Source organism: Notothenia rossii (genome assembly GCF_949606895.1).
Source record: "Notothenia rossii genome assembly, chromosome: 5".
NCBI lineage: Eukaryota > Metazoa > Chordata > Actinopteri > Perciformes > Nototheniidae > Notothenia > Notothenia rossii.
In genome coordinates this window covers 71,250,250-71,272,596 of record NC_136903.1, presented here as the reverse complement: position 1 = coordinate 71,272,596, position 22,347 = coordinate 71,250,250, and the positions used below count along the sequence as shown (strand labels likewise).

The following is a 22,347-nucleotide window of genomic DNA, read 5'->3' as shown; positions in this document are numbered from 1 at the left end:
CTTAGATACAGAGAAACTGCTACCTCAACACACATTTTCCAAATACAAATGACTGCAATGCTAAAGTTCTGCAAGTGGCCCCGTGAGGCTGCTATGTGTGTTACATAATAACACGGTTATTTTTGCTATTCTTCTTGCAGCCTTGCAGTTAAAGCTGTTAAAATGTAAATTTTGACCAGGATGGCATGGCAGAACACTTCAAGTCTTCTCCCTCTGTGGAGGATGAATGTGCTCAGAAAATGTCATGGCAATTACATTATGCAACATCATTTGGCCTAAGGGTATTGCTAAAGGAAAGGTCAAAATCGACAGAGATGTGTTCAGCAATTTCAGTGTTCAGCAATTTATCTGCTCATTAGAATGTTGAGATACAGTATGTATAACTGTGGCCTATGTAGGCAAAAGACAAAAAGTCAAAGAGGTGACTATAAAAAGTAGATTTCCTACAACAGGGACTGTTTAAGCTTCCATTTCTATAGATCACTTTTTGGACCATAATGTTAAGATAAACTGACAAACAGACACACTGGACCAAAATCACAATTGGCAGGCATTCCCACCAGCCTGGCAAAAGAATAAACATAACAGAGGCCAAAGGGAAGTAAAAGGACAATGAGACTCACGACAGTCCTTCTCGTCCTCTCCCTCTCCACAGTTGTCCTGTCCGTTGCACCGGAAGATGCCCGGGATGCAGCGACTGGGGTGGGTACATTTAAACTGACTTGGCAGGCACACATGGATGTCTGGAGAAAGAGAGACAACAAACCCAAAATTATATGGGTTATTATAGTTACACACCAGTAAAACAATTATATTATGTAAGTTTAAGAAGGTGTGTACCGCAATTGGCCTCATCAGAGTTATCTTGGCAGTCATTGTCCCCGTCACAGATGTAGGCCGGGTTGGTGCAGATGCCCGTCCCACACTGGAACTGGCCCGGTCGGCACTTAAACTCAGCTATGGGCAGAAAACATAGCATATTATTAAGCAGACCAAACAAAACTGTATACTGCAACAACCACCGCTATCATTGTAGTCATACTGGAATCATCACTCACGGCAGTCTGCAGGCTCGTCTGAGCGGTCCCCGCAGTCATCCTCAGTGTCACACTTCCACCAGAAGGGAATGCACTTGTCATTTTTGCAAACAAACTTGAAGGGAGAGAAAAGGAAAAACAAATGGTTTTCAAGTTATTTATGTTGGAAAAAATGTACTGTAAAGAAATCAGTATAAAAAAAGTGAATAATGAGTTAATACAGGTTAAACCAATAGCCAATAGCCTCTAGCTAAAATAAGATGGACCTTTATTAATCCCCGTGGGGAAATTCAGTTGTTTAAACAGCAACAGGGTAAGATTGAAAAACAGGACAGCACAGAAATGATATACAGTTCAGTAACTTTTAAAATAAGAAATTAATTGAATGAATATATATACTCTACATATTTGGGTCATATATACATATTAAATATATTTACATGTATGTGTGCCGGTAAAGCTAGCTTACCTGACTTGCGGTGCAGTTAGACAAGCACTGTTTGCCATCGGCTGCTAGGTAAAAGTTGGTGGGGCAGGCACACTTGTAGCCCCCTCCAGGTGAGAGCAGACACAGGTTACTGCAGCCTCCGTTGTTATCTTGGCAGGGGTGGCCGACCACTAAAGAACAAGCAACGTAGATTCATCAGACAAGACATAGATTAAGATTTACATGTTGTTGTGAATGACGAGCAACTTGGTTTTACCTTCAGGCTGGCGGTACGGGTGGTAAATGTGGACGTCCATCGGTCTGTGTAAGGTGCTGATCAGGACGGTCTTGTTGATTCCCAGAGTTTTATGACATCTGTTGATGGACTTTGTCTCCCAGTCTGTCCAGTAGATGTACTCCTCAAAAAGAGTCATAGCAAAGATGTGGGGAATATCCTGAACTAGAACTACAGAAGCAAAGGTAGAAAGACGAGTAAGTTAGTAACAACAACTTTAATATTACATAAACACACTTTAAATGAGTTTATGTGTGTGTTACCTGTGTGTCTGTTGGACCCATCCAGACTGGCAAATGCGATGTAGTCCTCGCGAGCATCAGCCCAGTAGATGCGGTCATTAATAAAGTCCAGTGTGAGGCCATTGGGCCATGTGATCTTATCCTCTATAATGGCACTCCTGTTGGAGCCATCCATCCCGATCCTTCCTATGTGGGGCGTGTCTCCCCAGTCTGACCAGTACAGGTACCTGGCAGGGATACTCTGAATTAGTTTAGGATATTGGTCATTACAAATCAGAATTTGACACCAACTACGTTCCAGACATCTCATGTTTGTTAACTAAAACATTGAATTTCAAACCACTTGCAAAATCGCATAAGTGCTTAAATATACATAATACACATTTACTGTAGCTAACAACTGATTAAGTTGGTTAACTCAGGAGTACATTCATTGATTATGATAGTTAAGCGCACCAATGAAATAAATATTCCCTGCTCACAGAAATCTTTGCTGCTGCTTTTTGAGCCAGATCTTTTTAAGTTGTCTCGCTCTTACCCATAGCGCACGTCCACAGCCACAGCGCGGGGCTCTCTCAGGCCGCTGTTGACCAGAACTGTCCGGTATGCTCCGTTCAGCTTTGACACCTCAATTGTGTCCCGTCCCTTATCACACCAGTACAGGTTTCCCCCGACCCAATCCACTGCCAGACCGTCTGGGTTGCTTAGCGATGTGCGATGAAGGACCTGACAAATGAGCACGGATTCTTGATTCATTTTCCTTGTTTTTTTACTGCACATTCATGCAAAATGAATGAATTCCTTTTGATATGCTGCTATTATGTCCGTTTTCCACACTGACCTGTACGTCACTGCCGTTGATGTGCATGCGCCGGATCATGCTGCCCTGGGTGGTCACATCTGTCCAATAAATCTTCTCCTCGCGAACGTCGAAATCCAGAGCCACAGCATTGTTCAAGCCCTGTCAAAGCACAGGAGCTGCATCAGTCTGGGCCAGAGATAAACCCCCGTTTGCAGGATTTCTAAGCCCTCCATAAGCTTTATCTGAAAGTCTAACCTGTTTGAGAAGTGTGTAGTTGGAGCCGTCTAAATTGAGCCTCCTCAGATAGTAGCGGTTGGCAAATATCAGGAAGGGTTCTTCATCTGCAGGGAGGGGGAGACATCATATGCGATTAGGTTTATCCAAAACGCTTCCTGAATGTTATTAAACTTGTCTTGTTTCTTACCAGAGGTGGATTTGCATATGGTGGGGTTTTCAGGGCTAAGCTGGAAACCCTCCACACACAGACAGTGGAAGCTGCCGTGTGTGTTGATGCAGCGCTGCGTGCAGGGATAGGTGGTTGTGCACTCATCTATGTCGACACAAGTCTTCCCGTCGTCTTTCAGACGGAAGCCAGGATGGCATCTACACTGTGAGGGGGCAAAGAACAAAGCAGGTAAAGCAACAGTGCATGCTGTTAGTGGAGAGCTAAAGTCAGATTTGCTCAGTGTTTGCCTGTTACCTTAAAGCCTATTTTAAGGTCTTCACAGAGCTGGGAGCAGCCGCTCAGTTTGCTGTTCAGGCACTCGTTAACGAAACAGTTCAGCTCATCGGAGCCATCGCCACAGTCGTCCTTATGGTCACAGAGCAATGTCTCATTGATACAGTTCCCATTGTTGCAAGCGTATGCAGTGTCGTTGCATTTCTTCTCTGTGAAAGGTAAGAAGATAGGAAATCAGAAACAAAATGTTAACCAGCAGCTACTATCATTTCAGATTCTCAACATTTAGTCACAGCTCTTGAGAGTGCTTTCAAATAGCCAAATATGTTTTTTTGTATTGGTCACTTTTATGTGCAATAACATGTTCTTATGATGGATGGGCCTTATCCATGTTTTCTTACTTTACTTTTGATCTGCTGCTAATGCTTTAATGTTGCTTGTCCACATTGTCCATATCACACAGGTGTTTATTAACATCCTGATTAATCTAATAGATATAAAATAATGTAAATTAAAGAACAATTTATTCTGGAGTGCGTCTGTGAAACTAACCTGGGCCGTTGCAGTGTGGGTTCTTGGGGGCTTCATCAGAGTGGTCATGGCAGTCAAAGTCTCCGTCACACTCCCATGAACTCTGGATGAGGCAGCGTCCGTTGGCACAGCGGAACTCGCTGGGTCTACATGTCGGATATTCTGCAGCAAAAAAAAGCACAGAGGGTTGAACTCATTGTTAAAAGGGAGGAGGAGGAGGGTTTTTTTTTTTTATTTTTTTTTTTTAAATCTGCCCATCAGGAATAAGAGGTCATGGTTTCACTCACCACACTCCTGGGACTCGTCTGAGCCATCGCTGCAGTCGTTGTCATGGTCGCACACAAAGTGCTTGGGGATACACTGTCGGTTCTGGCACATGAACTCGTTGCTGCTGCACGTGTCGTTGAACACTGAGACATATACATATTTGGTGAGTGAATGAGGTAAATGCACCCCTCCATGTGCAGCACAGATGTATGTCTTTCTTTGCCTCTATGAGTTATTAAAATGTTCTTATTTTGACCAAATCCAACCCCAGCCTGCACTCACCACATCCGGCTTTCACGCTCTCGTCAGCCCCATCAGGACAGTCTTTGTCTCCGTCACACTTCCAACGCTGAGGGATACACATGTGTGATCCAGGACATTGGAACGCCTCAGGACTGCAGGTTTTGGTCTCTGGGATGGAAATAGATTATTTAAGTTTCGTGAATATACCAATATACCTTGTGTGCTTAATATGTTAATGCTAATGTTTCTTGTATATGTATTCATTAATGATTTGTGTCCAACACTCACTGCACTTGCTGTCCTCGTCACTGCTGTCTCCACAGTCGTCGGCTCCATCACACACCCAGCGGTTGGGAATGCAGCGATGGTTCCCACACTCAAACTGAGTGGCTGAGCAGAACTTATCTAGAGGTCGGGAAAGAATGTATAAAGAACTAAATACAAGTGCCAAAACAGGCTGTTGCAATTTAGCTTGTTTGGGGTTCTGGTATCTAAACTTACCACAGTTAGCCTCGTCTGCACCGTTCTCACAGTCATTCTCCTTATCGCAGGTCCAGCTCAAAGGGATACAACGTCCACTAGGACATGTGAAGAAATGTGTTGGACACTTGGTTTTCCTGCTCCCTACCAGCGACAGAGAATTGGCAAGTCAGAGGATAAAATACATTAGGATTTGAGCCAGAATGAGAAGAAAAACAGGAAACACATTTTAACACTGCAACGTTTTTTAAGGAGAACGTGTTCCCGAACTACAATTTAATGGATGAAAACATGTGCTGTTTTTGTTCCACTTGGGACAATCCAAAATGGACATCTCGCTCTGATCCATCTGTTGATTTTTTTTGTTGACCTTTTCCGAAAATATGCAAGTAGAATACCTGGGCAATTCCTTTCATCTGAGAAGTCTCCACAGTCATTAGCTCCGTCACACATCCATGAAGAGGCATAGCAGAGTGTGGTGAACTCGCACTTCTGAAATGTTACTCCCTTCACTCCAAGATGGAAGTAGCTGGAGCAGTCCGTAGCAGCTTGAAAAAAAAACAGCAGCAATATTCTTTTACTGTAGCCAAGTAGAAAGTGTTAGCCATTTTATACAACATTTACTTTACTGAATGAATCGGATCATTTTGACTTACTGCAGTTCATCTCATCACTGGCATCTTCACAGTCCACTTTCTGGTTACACTTGCTGGAGTTGGAGATGCAGCCTCCACTTCTGCACTGAACTTGATCGACTGTGCACAGTGTGGCTGACAAACACAAAAACATGAGACAGTATTTTTATAAATTGAAAATGTAATTTGACCGTAAGAACTCCTTTAATCTGGAGACTGGACTCACCGTTACAGAAGACTTCGTCAGAATTGTCCCCGCAGTCGTCCTTCCCGTTGCACCAGGAGCTGTGCCCCACACAGCGGCTGTTTACACAGCGTCTGTAACCCTTCTTGCACACCCGGTTGGCTGAGAACCAGACACCCAATGATACATTATAAATGTCAACAACAAAAATATAGTTGGAAATGTTTTGACTAAGAGAAAGCTTCCACTTACCACAGTAGGACTGTTTCTCATCAGACTTGTCTTTGCAGTGGGCCATGCCATCACAAGTCAGCGTGTAGTTAATACAATCTCCATTTCCACACTCAAACTCATCAAGGTTGTTACAAGTAGTGTTAAGGGCTGTGAGAAATAAACAGAAACATTTACTTTGTATTTGATCATATGAACATGCACAATATAAATAAATGGCATGCAACACTCATAACAATCATTAATACATATCAAAATGATAGTTAGTTAAAAAGAAAACAAGGGTGAATACTTGAATACTGACATATGTATAAATGTTGTGTTTTAAATGTTTTGCTAACAATTTCTTAAAGCTTCACAAATTATTTAGTCAGCATTAACACAAACTTAATGACACAAATTAATCATTAACACAAACTAATGATATAATAACATTGAACATAGCATCCTAATACTTAGTAAACAATCATGATCATCATTGAATTGTTTTGAAAAGCAAAATAACTATAATAAGGTTATAACTTTATATGGCACCATTTCTCTGGCATCCTAAGCTAAACTTTTAGTTTCCCCCCTGTCGTTTATTACCTATGCAGGTGTTGTCTTCCAAAAGCTTCCTGTCACCACGGCAACTGCAGTTGACTCTTCCCTCAGAGGTCAGCAAACACAAGTCTTGGCATCCTCCGTTGTTAACACGGCACATAGAAAATTCACCTATGCAGAGATGATGAAAGTAAAGGGAACGTTAACCACACACACACACACACACACACACACACACACACACACACACACACACACACACACACACACACACACACACACACACACACACACACACACACACACACACACACACACACACACACACACACACACACACACACACACACACACACACACACACACACACACACACACACACACACACACACACACACACACACACACACACACACACACACACACACACACACACACACACACACACAGGCTAAACTTTCCCCCATCCAACCTCCTGGCACTCAAGCAAACATACTTTCTCCCCCCCCCACCCACATGTGCATCCACATCATCAGACAGATCGGCCTGCATGAATGCGGCGATGGCTCTGCCTCCCCTGAATGCATAATTCAATGTGACTCAATCTAAATGGGATTTGCAGCTATTACCACAGGCTCTCCGCTTGTATGGTCGCCGTGGGCATTGGAGCGAGAGAGAGTTTACTGAATGAGGCAACTTGAGGGAGAAGATGGCTGACGATGGGGCGGAAAAAAAATACAGGGCTGCATTGATTTATAGGGATACAGACAATAGCAGACGTAGAACAAGATGGGAAGGATAAGTTTGGATTTGAGTTAAAATTGCAATTCAGCACGCGCTTCATTTACATCTGTTGCAGTCACTACTAGATTACTTCTGTCACATTATTAACATCTCTCTGTGAGTAGAAATACATATTTGTTTATTTGTTAGTATGTGCTTTTGTTCAAAGCACAACATTCGCTTCATAAAAAATGCCTAAATTCAACTTTTTAGTTTTTTTTTTTAGATTCATTTGTCATGACATAATAACCGTGATATTATCCCCAAGGAACAATAATCTGTGCTGTAATGCAATTTTAAGACATTACCTCGATTCTAACAAGAAATGGTATCTTGATTTATCATGATGTAAAAAATGGGTGTTTATACACTCTCTTTAAACATGTTTAGTTGCATGTTAATGCAAAATGAGATGGCCTGAACTTGTCAACTAACAGAGCTTTTGCTAAAGATTGAAATGTATGTTTGTTTCGTTAATTGTTAGATTTAAACTTTTTTAAATCATCTTTATTATTGCTTTTTATGATGGACTTTTGTTTTTGTACCAATGCAAGGAAGTACCTTTGTAGGTATTTAAATTGGTAGATTAGCTCCTTAATTAAATAGTCATTATTTTCAAAATACGCACATACAGTAGGCTTTCAATCTTAACACCCAGTCCTTCACAATATGTACTTCAATCAATCTGTCACACCTTCACTCCACAGTTTATATTATTAATGACACACACACAAACAGCTGAATCCTGCACTGTGTAAACACTTACAGCTGTTGGTGTCATTGGCCACAGCCACGATGCCCATTGGCTGCTGAGGTATGTCTGCACGCAGCACCTTCATGTCTCCTCCTGTGTATTTGTCAGCCCGGAGCACGGCCCTCCTCACCCAGTCCGTCCAGAAGATGTAGTCACCGTACACAGCCAGGCCGAACGGATGCACCGGCTCATTCTTCAACACCACCTGCAGGGGGAGGCACATCCACAGCCATCACCTCACATTATACATTCAGGAAAGGAAAGCCTTGTAACAAACCCCAAAATACAATCATACTGTAGAGTAAGCTTTCCTTTGCACAGCCTCATATAATTACAAAGTGTTTTTACTGTGTATGTCACTCACATAGCGGCGAGTGCCGTCATACTCGCAGCGCTCTATTTTGTCTAGTGTGGCATCGGAGAAATACAGTTTTTCAGCGCGGTGGTCTATGGCCAGGCCGTTAGGGGTTCGTATGTCATTCCCAATGATCACAAGGACATTGGAACCGGACAGTGTGGCACGCATGATACTGGGAGACTGCTCATTCCAGTTGGTCCAAAACATGAGGCTGCAGGAGAGAGATAAAAAAACTATCAGTAGTGTTCATGTTCACTTTCGGACTTACTTAAGGAATCGTTTTTATTGCAAGGAGGTGTGATGTGAGTTCATGTAATCTCTCTAACCTCTGACACTCATCAAGGACAAAGGCTCTCGGGTGGTCATCGCCTGACATGGTGACCACGCTGTGCCTTTCAACGGCACCCCAGCTGCTCTGGTCCACGGTGTGCCGGGTGATGGTTGAGGTAGTGTAGCTGGTCCAGTACAGCATATCCCAACCCCTGTGATACGCCAAGCCCTCCACAGAGCCAATATCTGAAAAAGAATCAAGCAATAGAGATGAATACAGAGAGTAGTGTGGAGAAGAAAGAAGAAAAAGAACCACAAAGAGGGAGAAGCCAGAAGAGAAAAGAGGGAAAGGAAAAGAAGCGTGTTATATGTTAAAAGGCCAAATGTGGACTGTCTGGTAGCAGTTCAGTGTTGGCAGACTGCTGTGGGACAGCACAGAGTCAGGGCTATGGACATGACAGCTTGTTATTAATGACCAAGAACACAGTGTGATTTGAGGCTTTTATCCAGCAAATAGCTCACTAAAAAGGTCACAATAACAGTTTCCGCCTAGCGTATTACTTTCCATCGCACTTCCTCATCAACAGATGAGAAATAAAAAGTCATTGTTTCTGCCCCACAGCCTTGAAATGAGTAAGATGTTCAGAGCTCCTTGCCTGCACACAGGCCAGAGGACAAGCAACAGTCAGCCAAGATATAATTACACATCAACAAAGTTATGCAGAGGCAGACAGACAGCAGCTGGTCCACTGGTAAAGTGTGCTTGAGAAAAGTATACACTTGAAAAGACAAATCAGAAACCTCCGATGATAAATAATTGTTATTAGCAGCCTTCTTGTTACTGCCATTGGACGGGATTAATGATAAGAGCGGGCCTTTACAGGGCTGGGTATGATCACTCTCTTTCAGCGCGGTTCACCACCAGGTGGGACACTTAACACTACACCTCAACATCTCCAGCGCAACGCGGCTAACATGAATCAACATTTGACTGGCTCATGCTATGAGCCTGTGAATGGGGCAAAGGAAGAGGAGAGCCAAGCGAAGGCATGCTAGGCAAAAACAACCGCCTTCTACTTCTAATGGTCATAAATCAATTCCCCTCAAATCGATGAGGAGCAACATGAAATCCATTCGCCCTTATTTCCTCTTTCCTTGGTGCTGTAAATGAATTGTAAATCTCTAGCCGACAGCACTCTCTACTCAAATTCTTGCTTTTGAGCTCTGTTTATCTCCACATTGTTGACCCAAGCCTATCTGGGTCCCTGTACATGTTCGCTTGTTGTTGACGATAAAACAGATGAGCTGAATTTACAGCTCTTGAGCTCAGCTGGTTAAACTGACACTGATAGTTCTTTATTGCAGTTATCTGTGGTAGGTGTGATAGCACTTCAGTGTTTGCTGACCTGCAGTTAATAATTACCCAGATTTCTGAAGGCAAACACTAAATCACTGTCACCCTGTTTATGTACCATACATGTGTGTGTTCCTTATACATGTGTGTGAAGGCACACTTGGAGAAAATGTATAGATTCTTTCAGAAAATGAACCAAAACAGTGGACCCTGGGAAACTATGTCTGGTCCCATTAGGCCCTCCCCCAGAGGGTCATGCCAGCCTATCTCTGGCCTGCTCTGATAATCAGTCCATAGTTCACCTGCTGCCTACTCTGCTTCATCCTGCCTGACTGTCGCTATTCGCCTCATGTTTGCTTCTACGCTAGAGTTGTCTTTCTCAGGAGATCTGCTCCATGGAGGCAGGATTGCGGCTGATTGTGGATAGCTGAGCCCAGGCCTAATTGAGATGTCATGTGGAGTAGCCGACTGCTCTGAGGTGACAGGAAATCACAGAACTGACGCCGGCAAGCTCTCAACACTTGGACGCTCGTAACAAGAGAGGAACAGCTAAGAAATCAGGAGTTTCTTGACTTTAATGGAGGGGTCTGAGTTTATTTTACTCACTTTATCGCCCCCGGCCAATCAGAGGTGGAGCTGATTGCGAGGACTGGAGTAGCCTGGTTCACACACAGCACAATGGAAGCAGCTTTAACTCTACTACGAAAATTGACATTTGCTGAATGTATTTTAAAAGGAGTTTCATTTTCATAACGTTAGGGACATAAATCAATGTAGTTTGTGTGTATGTATGTATTTATATATATATATATATATATATATATTACATCCACCTTCAGTACTTGTATTGGTTAATTTTACCATGAACGTTTGAAGAAGTCGTTGGGAAATCAATACGCTGTTATTTCTGAGTAAACTGTTATTGGCTCATCGCATGATTCATCATTCCCACACGTATTATCTGTAGTTTTATGACCTGCTTGATAATATTCGACCCAACCAAGGGACAACAGTGGCAGTATGACTGAAAGACGTCTCCATAACTGAAGACAGGATGAACTCTACGGGCTCAGAGGATCTGCTCGGGAACAGCAGTGACACCTCGCTGGGGAATGTGGAGCGGGTCCTGGTCCCGATATTAGATGTACTTATTCTGCTGCTGGGAGTTAGCGGTCACACATTGGTGATAGTGATCTTGTGTGGAAGGCGGAGAAGTGGGATGGGAGCACGGTCCCCTCAAAGCTCCATGACAGGAACCGGAACTGACGCCCTCCTGCTGGCTCTGAGCGCAGCAGACCTGCTCCTGCTCTCCATGCTTCCCTTCCACACTGCTGCTGTAGCCATGCAGCAATGGCCGTTTGGAGACTTTATGTGTCGTCTGACGGGCTTCCTTGGCTCTGCCTGCTCCTCAGCCAGCGCCTTCACGCTGGCCCTGCTGGCTGTGTCTCGCTATCTGACTGTGGTGCGGCCTGCCAGAGCCTTCAGCCTCCTCTCCCCATGCAGGGTGTCTATAGCAGTTGCGCTCCTCTGGGTGCTGGCGTGCTGCCTGGCCACCCCCCAGCTGGTATTTCGCTCTGTGGGGACCCCACGTCGAACACCTGATGGCCTCGCTTGCTTTGCTTTCCAGACCCGCAAAGACCAGCTGATCTATGGATTGTTTCACTTCCTCGTGGCCTTCTTGCTTCCACTGGTAACCATCGTGGTGGCTTACAGCAGCATCTTCATGTTTCTGTGGGGGAGGCGGCATGCAGGAAGGGCCCCTCAAGTAGAGCGCTACCAGAGCAAAGTGACTCAGACGTCTGCCATGCTGGTGCTGGCCTTCACCCTCTGCTGGCTGCCGTCATACGGCCTGACGCTGGCCTTATTGGCGGATAAAAGCTCAGGGGCCACTGGTGCCTTCCCACGTAATGGCCCCTTCACTGTATTTGCCCGCCTCATGGCTACCTCCTCTACAGTGATGAACCCCATCCTGTATGTACTGATGTCCCAAAAATTCAGAAAAGACCTACTGAGGCTGTTCAAGAGGGGAGGACAAAGGGCCAATGTTTCTGTGACTATGGCTGCTGCCTGACAAAACAGCTAACACACAAACACTGGGAAAGTCCTCACAACCGGGAATAACTGTAAACAGTCATTACAAACTGAGTTGCTTTTAAAAAAAAAAAACTAAAGGCAAAGAATGGACACAATCATACTCTCAGAGGAAAGTATACTTGAATGGCAAAATAGCAATACCAAATAACACTACAAGGAAATCTAACCGGTAGCCCTGGGAGGGGCCGCTCTACAGGGACACTGGCACAAACAATCCTGAATCACGCATTCCTTGTAAAACGGTTTAAAGTAAAGACACTTCAGTAAAACATTAACTGCGCACATGGGTGTTTTTTTCTGAGATAAGGTGAATGAAGGTCTATCTGTACAGTGTTTATGCTCCACTTTGTTCCCAAAGCTTTCATTTTGTTTTCTAGTTTGGCTACAACTTCAGAAGAAAAGCTTCCTGGTTGTGTTTAGATCACTGGGGTTATTTTGGGCTCGAGCCGTTTTCTTTTCCACAAGATTTTCTCAGTGGGGGGTCTGATGTTTACAACTAAGGTTCTTTGACATTCAACAAGAAATGTATAACCAAAGGACAGGACAATGTCCACTTTGGGAGGGCGATTCAAATATAGATAAAATGGGATAAAAGTTAAGTGGAGGTTTATTTTTAAAAGATAAAAAAAAAGGTTTACACAAATGTTAGATGTGTGAATACTCACTTTCTACCACAGTCTTGCGGTCAGACCCATCATCACTGATCTGCTGGATGTTGCCAAAGTGGATGTCACTGAAGAATATACGGTTAGCTCCTTTTCCTCCACCTCCTCTGTAATCAAACGTAAGTGCTATGACATTCTTCATGTGCTCCGGGTCCTCAAACGGTTTAATGGGTGCGTTTAGGTTGTTTTCATCCGATAGGTGGACACTCTTCAGTATGGTGCGCTCTGAGTAAAGCAGGTAGCCGTCATAGTCCCGGCAGCTGCAGCCATCTTCAGCCAGCATGCCATGAGCGCAGGCACAGGTCCGCTGTCCGTTGCCACGGAAAAGGCAAAGCTGCTGGCACCCGCCATTTTTATCTTTGCACACGTTTGTTCCTGTAAACAGACATGAAATCTTTTAAATAATCATCAACTACAATTACATTTCTCAAACTTGAAAATCATTCATAGAAAACATTTGAAATTACATTGAAGTGAGGTAGTTAATTACAATATTTAATATATTATAATGTTTAATTTCTTCACTTGTAAAGCAGACAATGTTTTCAAATCAGTGCTTACCCTGCTGCCTGGCCCTGTTGAACACTTTGATGTCTTTGAGCTGTACTCCAATACCAGTCCTCAGAGACACAGAGTCTGTGGCGTTGTCCTTGTTGCCCCTCTTTATGGAGCCATTAGCATGTGTCCTGGTTCAAAAAAGTAGCAGAAATTAAGCTTAACATTTTTTTAAATGTTAAAACTAAAGACTAATATTCCTCGCAAATAACATACAAATGAGGGTGTAATATCTGACCTGTCACTCCAGTATATGTAGTTTTCAAACACAGACACAGAAAACATGTCCATGTTGTTGTTGCCCAGCACAACTTCCCTTTTCTCTCCCGTCTCCAGGTTAATCCGTTCAATCTTGTCCGTCCTGGCATCACACCAGTACAGCAGACTCTCCTACATGCACACGGATGATAATGGTCACAGTGATGTTGGGATGCAGGGCCCGCTGTCTGTACTAGGGCTGCATTCTCAATATTACGTTTTTTTTAAATTATATTTACTGTGTTTCATGTTGATCTTTTGATTAAAACAACTGATTAACTAAAGGATACAATTGTGTGTAAGCCAACTAGAATTTATTTCGACGGGGACAGCCTTAGTCTGCACTGTAACATAGTGATATTAAAGCAAGAACGGGTCTGTTAAACCGCACCTCATAGTCAACGGAGATGCCGTTGGGCCAGCTGATACTGGAGTTGACCAGAACAGCCCTCTGCGTGCCATCCAGACGAGACCGCTCAATACGAGGGTACTGGCCCCACTCTGTCCAGAACAGGTAGCTAGACACACACACAAACACAGCAAAGCACAGCTTCCTCAGTAATCAATAATGAGAGGGATTAGAGAAGCAGAAGCTACAGACAGCTACAGTGCTAATGGAGTGTTGTTTCCTCTCACCCTTTCGCAGGGTGGACAGTGATGGCACGAGGCTTGTCCAGGCCCTGGGAGATCACCACATAGCGAAAAGAGCCATTCAGTCTGGCCACCTCTATCACATCAAAGCCTTGGTCCGTCCAGTAGATGTTTCCTGTAGAGGATGGAGGAGAAACAATGATTATTTGAACTTATTTGAACTCCTTTTTGACACTTCAGAAGTTACTGTTATTGACCTTAGAAATAAAATAGTTTTTTTACAGTTCAGGTGTTTCTCTATTTTTTTTGTCTTTTCTTGTTTTCTCAGTTAAATTAATCTCCCTTCCTGCTGGGTGGTAACATAAAAGCAAGGATGATGGACAGCAAAATAAATGTCCCTCACCTGCTATCCAGTCCACAGCGATGCCCTCCACCCTGCCGATGCCGTTGGTGACCACATCCTCTCTCCAGGTCTGGTCTCTCTTTGCTCTGCTAATGGTGCTCAGGCCCATGTCCACCCAGTAGATAGTGTCATTGTCTGTGGAAACAGGTCAAACATTACATAACTTATCCTATACTCAATAAAGTCAGACCGAAGCACTCCTTTGTGCATCACTCAATTCTCACAGTAAAGCTAAATCCCAGATCAAATGCACGCTAAAGGGTCTTTGAGCATGTTTTCTCTCAGTGATTGTGCTGCTACGTTAAATGTTGGTTTTTCATGTATTGTGTCTTGATATTTGTCTATGTTGATGTTATACATGGAGCAGCTTTAATGCTGGGGTAATTCATTTGTATCAAGCGTTTGAGTAAAACATACATGTTGTAAAAAAAGTCTTACCAGCATGGAAATCTATGCCCACAGCAAGCGATGTGCCCGACACCGGTACCAGGGCGTCAGACTTGTCCGACGGGTCCAAAGGAATACCACGTATGCCTTCATGCACAGAATACAGCAGGAAAGAGCCAACACCTACAGCAGACAAATACAATTCATTGTTTTGAAGTTGCATCAGACATCTATCACTTCCAAATTTGGGTGAAAGAAGAAAAAATTCATGTGTATGAATGTGACGTACCCTCACAAGACTGTTGCCCTGTGCGCAGGCTGTATCCTGCAGTGCACATGCAGGCTCTGGTGGTCGGGGAGGTGGGGAGACACAGCTGGGAACAGTCTCCATTGTTATTACTGCAGAGATTGCTGCCTGGGAACACACAAGCATGTGAACAAAAACACAAAACAAATCAAAGAGGAGTTAGAGACATCATGTGCTTTGGCATAGATAAACAGGCCACATGCAAAAAGCAGAACAACACTTCAATGAGATGCTTTTTACCCTGGATTTAAAAACAGTTTTCTAACTCTTTAACAAAAAGATGTATGGAAAGGTTCAGAAAAGAGTTGCAGTTCTTTCCCTGTACCTTTCTGCACAGTTTCATTGTAGATTTTCATGTGCATCATGGGAGATGTGCTGTTCCTCAGGATTTTCCAGGTTCCGCCGTCCTTCTTGTCGCAGGTTCCTATCTGGTCAGTTCCTTGGTCGGCCCACCACAACTTGTCTCCTAAAGGATGCAACAGAAAACAGGATGCTCAACACTCTTCCTGAGAAGCACACCTAACTATGGGAAGCCATATTTTAAAAAGGCACACAAATACACTTGCAACACAGTCTTGTTATCTTGTGTCACTGCTAAGCTATTACTACATATACAGTATCTATGGCTACAATTAGTATGTTCTGGAAGCTTACCCATGATGGCAAGAGCAGTAGCCTTGGTCAGCTTGCCCTTCACCCCCTCAAGTATTTCCAGGCCAGAGCCGTCCAGTTTGCAGCGGTTGATGGTGCTGTTTCCTGAGCTGATCCAGTACAGCTGCTCAGTGTCAAAGTCAATAGAGAGGCCTGAAAAACAAAGACAGAGCTGATGTGTAATGGCTTGCCCCGTCACTAGGGCGCACTGTCTGTCATGCAGTCCCACAAAGAGGTTGATCATGGCCCTCACCGACAGGGCCTTTCTGGCTGGTGAAGAGGAGGCTGTGGTTGCTGCCGTCTGTGTTGGCTATGCTGATGTTGTCCCCATCTGTCCAGTATAGTTTCCTGAAAGAGGCCATAGAGAGCTTTTTTTAAAGATTTATTTTCAGCAAATCATAATTTAGCTCATTGACTAAACATTATCAAAAGACCACATAATGACACTGACAAGCCACACAATACAATCCACAGTGCTCAGTGTATGGCACAAGGTCAAGTGTTTTGTTATTGAAAACATATTTAAGGGAATCAATATGTTGACATGAACTTCCTGTCGCACTGAAGTATATCCACTTCACCTCTTTCTCCCATTTAAAAATATAAAGTAAATATATTTTTACAGCCCACATTCCACGTGTCTTGATCTTAGATATTCCATATGTACACGCTGACACTTGGCAAGACCGGATTCAGCAACTTTCCACCTTTTTATTGGAATGAATTACAGCAAGTTAGATTCTTATATTCCTACCATAATGTGATGTTTTTTATAAATTATTTATTTTAGTTTTGAACGTGTGTGGCTATGGTTTTCAGTTTTGAGGTTGTATGTTGGATCTTACACAATGTTTTTTATAGAACCAAAACTGTACTGTGGAGCATCTGGTCTTAAAATCACAAACAAACCATTTGTGACTTTCATATGAATGATTTAAAAAAAATGTGTTGTTTTCAACTTAAGTCCAAATGAAGTTCAACAGATAGTGACATTTTGTAAAGCTGCAATTAAGCTGGGCTCAAATCAAGAAAAGCCAACTCAAAATATTTTTTACAGCAATCGATTCAGCAGCCCAAAAAAAATCACATCTGACTTGTCGTCCTATCACTGCCCCGCACACTCGAATGAGAACTTTTCTTTTGTCTGAACTTCGGTACTTTTCAAACTGGGCAAAGTCCTCAGTGTACACACACACACACACACACACACACACACACACACACACACACACACACACACACACACACACACACACACACACACACACACACACACACACACACACACACACACACACACACACACACACACACACACACACACACACACACACACACACACACACACACACACACACACACACACACACACACACACACACACACACACACACACACACACACACACACACACACACACACACACACACACACGTGTGATTGTGTGTCACTGTGTTTAGACTGTGTGTAATCTATGTTTAAATAGTATCTGTCCTCTGCCTCATCACCCACTTCCTGTTAAATCCCACCACATCCACCACACCCTTCATTTGTTTGCTAAGATGCCTTTAAATAAAGGTTCTGCAGCATTTAAACACCCAGATTCTCATGTTTATTTGCGCACACACACATTCAAGTTTGAGTTTGTCCCTCCCTGACTCTTCGCCCCCACCCTCTCCTGGACATATTCTAGGCCGTGTGTTTGTGTGCAGAAACGAGGACGCAGCCCCAGCATATGGATCCAGCATCTGCTTCCCATTTTCCCCCGTGCCAACAATGCTCAGATCGGAAACATTCCTCCGCTTAAGTAGACTAAGTCTTTGAACGAGAGGAAGGAGTACACAAAAAAACACAAGAAGGCAGAGACATTTCTTAAGAAAATATCCTTTCTTCATCCAGCTCAAATGCTCAGAAGCACACATATTCCTGCGGGGCACAACTAAATATATAAATACAGATGGTCTGCCTCTGCTCTGCCGGTAAGAGGAGGGGCCGAGGCCAGGTTATGTGAGGGGAGTGGAGGGGGATGAGGTTTCAAGGGGGGAGCAGGAGGGGAAAATGGACATTTGCTAAACAAGGCAGGAGGCGGACCGAATTCAAGATAAACACTGGAACAGAAATAGAGACAGAAAGCGACAGAGTCACCAGCAGTAAATAATTCACAGAAAGTCTTTCTGAGTGCAGAAGCTATGTTTTTAAAAATAGAAATGGAGCTAGATGGAGAAAGAAAGCGACAGAGGAGAAAGATGACATGAGGGGAGAAAATTGGAACCACTTCCTGAGTGAAGAAACAGTCAGAGGTCAGCGAACATCTACACAAAACTACTCTGCCTGTCACTGCTGACTGCAAACAGAGTGGAGCCTGACAGCCAGACATGCTTAGTGTGTGTGACTGTGTGCACACACACTTCTGTGTATATGTGGTGAAGGTTAAAGATAAAATCAAGAGGGTGTCTGAGAACAATTTCTGAAAGCTTCATTTGGACTCAGTGTGACAGCATAAGTGTATGTGTGTGTGTGTGGGTGTGGGACAGTGTGTAGATGACCAACCCCAGAATTGGATGCAGCACAAGACAGTGAGGTTTGTCCAGGCCCTGGATGACAGCATTTTTGAAGGAGCCGTCCAGTCTGGCAACATTAATCTGTTTCTTATTGGCATCATAACTGGTCCAGAACAGGTTTCTGGAAACCCAGTCCACTGCCAGGCCGTGAACGTTGGGCAGATCTAAAAAATTAAATAACACACACAGCCATTAATCAAACACCTGTCAAGACTGGCTTCTCATTTATAATGTGCCAACACTGATTTTATCCTCTAATTGATTACAATATTATCATCTGTAGCCACAGTCGCTATCTCATTAACGCCAACTCTTCCGCTATTTATTTGTATCTTTCCAGGGAACTGTTTGAAAATCATTAGCTGTGTAAAAGGCTGTTAAATATACATGTGATTGTTACACCAATGGATATCATGCTAAAAATACGCCCTCTTAAGTCTTTGTCTGCACAGTAGACACTTTACACTTGCTGAGCTAATTCTAAAGAAAGAAGGGTTTAGAAGGGTTCAACAACAGCGTCTATTGTCTCTTTGAAAACTTACCTACAAGAGCACGACAGCAACAAAAATAAAATATATTTAAATAAAATATATGTATTATTTTTCCAAATTAATCTGGGAAATGTATATTTGCTACATCTGAATAAATAAAAAAAAACTGCCAAAATGATGATTAATTGCTAGATCTAATATTAAAATAAGAAATAGATAAATATCAAAAAGTCCAGGCTTTATTGTTTAAGAGAACCAGGTATATGGAGCCAGGTGTAAATGACTTTGTGTTGCCTCCTCCGTACCAGCAGAGATCACGGTCTCAACTCCGGTGCCGTTGATGAAAGCTCTCTTGATGGTCTGGGTGCGAACATCTGACCAGTAAATACGATGCTCCAGAGCATCATAGTCCACCACTGTCACGTTGTCGATATCAGGCACAGTGAAGGAGATGATGTAGTTGTAGTAGGGGTTGTCGATATCCACCCCTCTGATCTCAATCTGGCGAGCGTACAGCAGGAACTGACGAGACTCTGTAAGGAGGGAACATGTTGACATGCATCCTTCAGTAACTCCCCAAATCTTCAGTATTCAATGGGGGTAATCAGGAGTTAAATGCAGCTTTAAGTTCAAAGTAAAATGCATGAGTGCCCGCTAATGCTCGAGTTGTAGGGATAGTTGGTTGCAGCATGGATCGCTGCTCCTGCACATTATTCCTGCCCCTTGAACAAACAGTTAATCCAATTGCATCTTTGACTCTAATGATTGTGTCTGTCTTGCTGGCTAACTCAATAGCACAGCCATGACAGCGGGAGTGAATTCAATCAGTGCAGAGACGCTACAATTGCATTGGTCTCAACAGTCCTATCATCACTTAACTGTGTGCAGCTTACATGATAGACAGGGAGGTAGGGCAAGAGACAGAGAGAGGGGGGGGGAGTAATGACAGTGTTACGCTGTATCGGCCAGGCCAGACTAGCTGGTGGATGTGGAGGGTTGTGGCTGATGCCTGAATCAGACAGAATGGGGCTCTCCGTTCCATTACCCCTGAAGATAATAGAAAGTGCTGCCCTGAATACTAAACTCGAACACAGACTGAACACGCTCTCACTTTTCATGGACAGACACTTCAATGCACTCAAAGCTGTCACAGCAAATAGCACCTCAAAGTGAAAAAAGGTCTTGTTAAATGTTTTCTTTCACACACACACACACACACACACACACACACACACACACACACACACACACACACACACACACACACACACACACACACACACACACACACACACACACACACACACACACACACACACACACACACACACACACACACACACACACACACACACACACACACACACACACACACACACACACACACACACACACACACACACACACACAAATAAACAATTCTGCAAGGACAGGGATAACACTGTGGCATTCAACTTGCCAAGACAAGCAGAGGGGTAAATTATCTGCTAACTCAAAGGGGAATCAAAGAGTATGTTTTCTACAGTAACTGCATTTTTGTATGCGTGTTCACACTTACCATAGCAAGTGCGTCTGTCAGGGCCCAGCTTCATGAGGTGAGGGCAGGCACACGAGAATGTCTGGTTGTAGTTGATGAGACATAGATGAGAGCAGGGATCCTTTCCATCTTTAGCCGCACATGGGTTAGGAGCTGGGGAGAAGTTGCAACGACTACTTTAAAGCAAATGTGTATTTCGGTGGTTGGGGTAAAACTGTGGAATTCTCAACAGAATGATCTAGAATTGTATAAGTATTTTTCAGTTAAAGAACTTGTATACATTAAGAAAAATGGGACTATATGAAGCGGAATGTGTACTGGTACTGCATTGGTAAATATTTGTGATGTCTGTTCTTATTATTCTTATTATTTTATTTTTATCATGCACCGCTTTCCCCCCCGACTCCAGTAGGACTTAATCAGAGATGTTTTCCTTGTACATGTGATGTTTTGGTGTTGTTTTTGTTTTGTTTCTTTCCGTTAACTGTCAACACATTTTTTTTGGTACGTTTTTGTGTTTCTCTTATTTTCCTACGATACTGTTATATTAAAATAAAAAATAAATAAAACATGTATTATTATATTATTAAAAAAAACAACTCCCTATACTTAGAACACCTCATAAATCAGCAAGTACAATATTGAGTTGTAACTCTCATTAGGAATTTGGTAGTTATATATCAGTTGTTTCTTCTGATATAATATATGATATTACCTTTATTTCAAGCTGTATCTCTACAGTATGTGCAGGCTTATGTGTGTGTTTCTCACCCTGCGGCTGTCTGGATGGATGGTAGACCTGAAGGTCAAAAGGTTGTGTGTTGGTTCTCTGGACCACAGTGACGTTGCCTCCTGTCCACTTGTTTGCCTTTGCCAGTGTGTTGGTCCTCCAGTCTGTCCAGTAAACCTCACCTCCATACATAGTGACGGCGAAGGGATGTGACAGATACTCATGTCCCCTCAGAACCTCGATCAGCCCGGAACCATCATACTTGGCTGAATAAATGGCATCAGACCTGTGTATAGCAGAAATTGCAATTAATGCCTTTGTGTGACTGAAAGATACAGCATGTGCAAGTAAAGGTGTTTACTGAATGTGCCTGTTTTCATGTCTGGGCTTTTTTTAATGACCTGGCATCAATCCAGAAGATGCGGCGCTCTAGATAATCTACAGTGAGCCCATTTGGCCAGCCTCCATTGCCAGTTTCCTTATGGATGGTCTTCCTCCCTTCTCCACTCATGGATGCAGCTTCAATCCTGGGCAAGCTGGCATCCCAGTCTGTCCAGAACAGGATCCTGCGAATGTCATGCATGCCGCAACATGTACATGCAGTTATTGAATCATTAACATACAGTATGTTCAGGAATTAGATCTGTATATAGCACAACTTTTCAATTAAATCCTGGGTATGACCGCTAAACAGCTCCCAGCTACCAAAAGTAATTACTATTAGCTTGTGTTGTATATGTGCATTCTTTGATATTGGCAGAAGGTACAGTAATTATACCCGTCCCGGGGATCCAGGGCAATGGCTCGAGGGTGCTCCACCTCCCCGGCCAGCAGCGTGGTCCTCATGGTGCCGTCCAACTTGGCCACCTCAATCTGATCCAGGTTGCTTTCCACCCAGTAAATGTTTCCTGCTATCCAGTCCACTGCCAAGCCCTCAGGGGTAGCCAGGCCATACTGAATCACCACATCAAAGCTGGTTAAAGCTGCAAGGAGAGATACAAA

The 22,347-nt window shown here is 43.4% G+C and overlaps 2 protein-coding genes across 3 annotated transcripts in view; one reads left to right on the top strand and one right to left on the bottom strand.

The window, feature by feature from the left end:
* The window catches only part of LOC307039489 (low-density lipoprotein receptor-related protein 1-like), a 32,570-nt gene extending 10,223 nt beyond the window's left edge, over positions 1 to 22,347 (bottom strand). Inside the window, exons 1-41 of one of the 2 annotated variants that reach the window (XM_079681590.1) lie at positions 22,124 to 22,347; positions 21,747 to 21,911; positions 21,387 to 21,631; positions 20,637 to 20,768; positions 19,384 to 19,611; positions 18,577 to 18,751; positions 16,280 to 16,374; positions 16,030 to 16,179; positions 15,701 to 15,841; positions 15,358 to 15,483; positions 15,120 to 15,251; positions 14,682 to 14,816; positions 14,324 to 14,453; positions 14,079 to 14,205; positions 13,668 to 13,819; positions 13,436 to 13,560; positions 12,875 to 13,249; positions 8,818 to 9,007; positions 8,498 to 8,702; positions 8,146 to 8,338; positions 6,642 to 6,767; positions 6,075 to 6,203; positions 5,865 to 5,984; positions 5,660 to 5,773; positions 5,402 to 5,551; positions 5,025 to 5,147; positions 4,812 to 4,928; positions 4,563 to 4,691; positions 4,301 to 4,423; positions 4,035 to 4,175; positions 3,504 to 3,691; positions 3,228 to 3,411; positions 3,059 to 3,144; positions 2,843 to 2,962; positions 2,540 to 2,727; positions 2,023 to 2,228; positions 1,742 to 1,930; positions 1,507 to 1,655; positions 1,059 to 1,152; positions 841 to 957; positions 624 to 743 (exon numbers count right to left, since the gene is read on the bottom strand). In XM_079681590.1, the coding sequence (XP_079537716.1) occupies positions 624 to 743; positions 841 to 957; positions 1,059 to 1,152; positions 1,507 to 1,655; positions 1,742 to 1,930; positions 2,023 to 2,228; positions 2,540 to 2,727; positions 2,843 to 2,962; positions 3,059 to 3,144; positions 3,228 to 3,411; positions 3,504 to 3,691; positions 4,035 to 4,175; positions 4,301 to 4,423; positions 4,563 to 4,691; positions 4,812 to 4,928; positions 5,025 to 5,147; positions 5,402 to 5,551; positions 5,660 to 5,773; positions 5,865 to 5,984; positions 6,075 to 6,203; positions 6,642 to 6,767; positions 8,146 to 8,338; positions 8,498 to 8,702; positions 8,818 to 9,007; positions 12,875 to 13,249; positions 13,436 to 13,560; positions 13,668 to 13,819; positions 14,079 to 14,205; positions 14,324 to 14,453; positions 14,682 to 14,816; positions 15,120 to 15,251; positions 15,358 to 15,483; positions 15,701 to 15,841; positions 16,030 to 16,179; positions 16,280 to 16,374; positions 18,577 to 18,751; positions 19,384 to 19,611; positions 20,637 to 20,768; positions 21,387 to 21,631; positions 21,747 to 21,911; positions 22,124 to 22,191 (6,202 nt within the window). In that variant the 5' untranslated portion in view covers positions 22,192 to 22,347. The remainder of the gene's footprint in view (positions 1 to 623; positions 744 to 840; positions 958 to 1,058; positions 1,153 to 1,506; positions 1,656 to 1,741; positions 1,931 to 2,022; positions 2,229 to 2,539; positions 2,728 to 2,842; positions 2,963 to 3,058; positions 3,145 to 3,227; positions 3,412 to 3,503; positions 3,692 to 4,034; positions 4,176 to 4,300; positions 4,424 to 4,562; positions 4,692 to 4,811; positions 4,929 to 5,024; positions 5,148 to 5,401; positions 5,552 to 5,659; positions 5,774 to 5,864; positions 5,985 to 6,074; positions 6,204 to 6,641; positions 6,768 to 8,145; positions 8,339 to 8,497; positions 8,703 to 8,817; positions 9,008 to 12,874; positions 13,250 to 13,435; positions 13,561 to 13,667; positions 13,820 to 14,078; positions 14,206 to 14,323; positions 14,454 to 14,681; positions 14,817 to 15,119; positions 15,252 to 15,357; positions 15,484 to 15,700; positions 15,842 to 16,029; positions 16,180 to 16,279; positions 16,375 to 18,576; positions 18,752 to 19,383; positions 19,612 to 20,636; positions 20,769 to 21,386; positions 21,632 to 21,746; positions 21,912 to 22,123) is intronic. The other variant, XM_079681591.1, reaches the window with a different exon arrangement.
* On the top strand, positions 9,039 to 12,480 carry LOC307039492 (galanin receptor type 3-like). Its single transcript, XM_079681595.1, has one exon. The coding sequence runs from the start codon at positions 11,170 to 11,172 to the stop codon at positions 12,184 to 12,186; it is 1,017 nt and encodes a 338-aa protein (XP_079537721.1). The 5' UTR covers positions 9,039 to 11,169; the 3' UTR covers positions 12,187 to 12,480.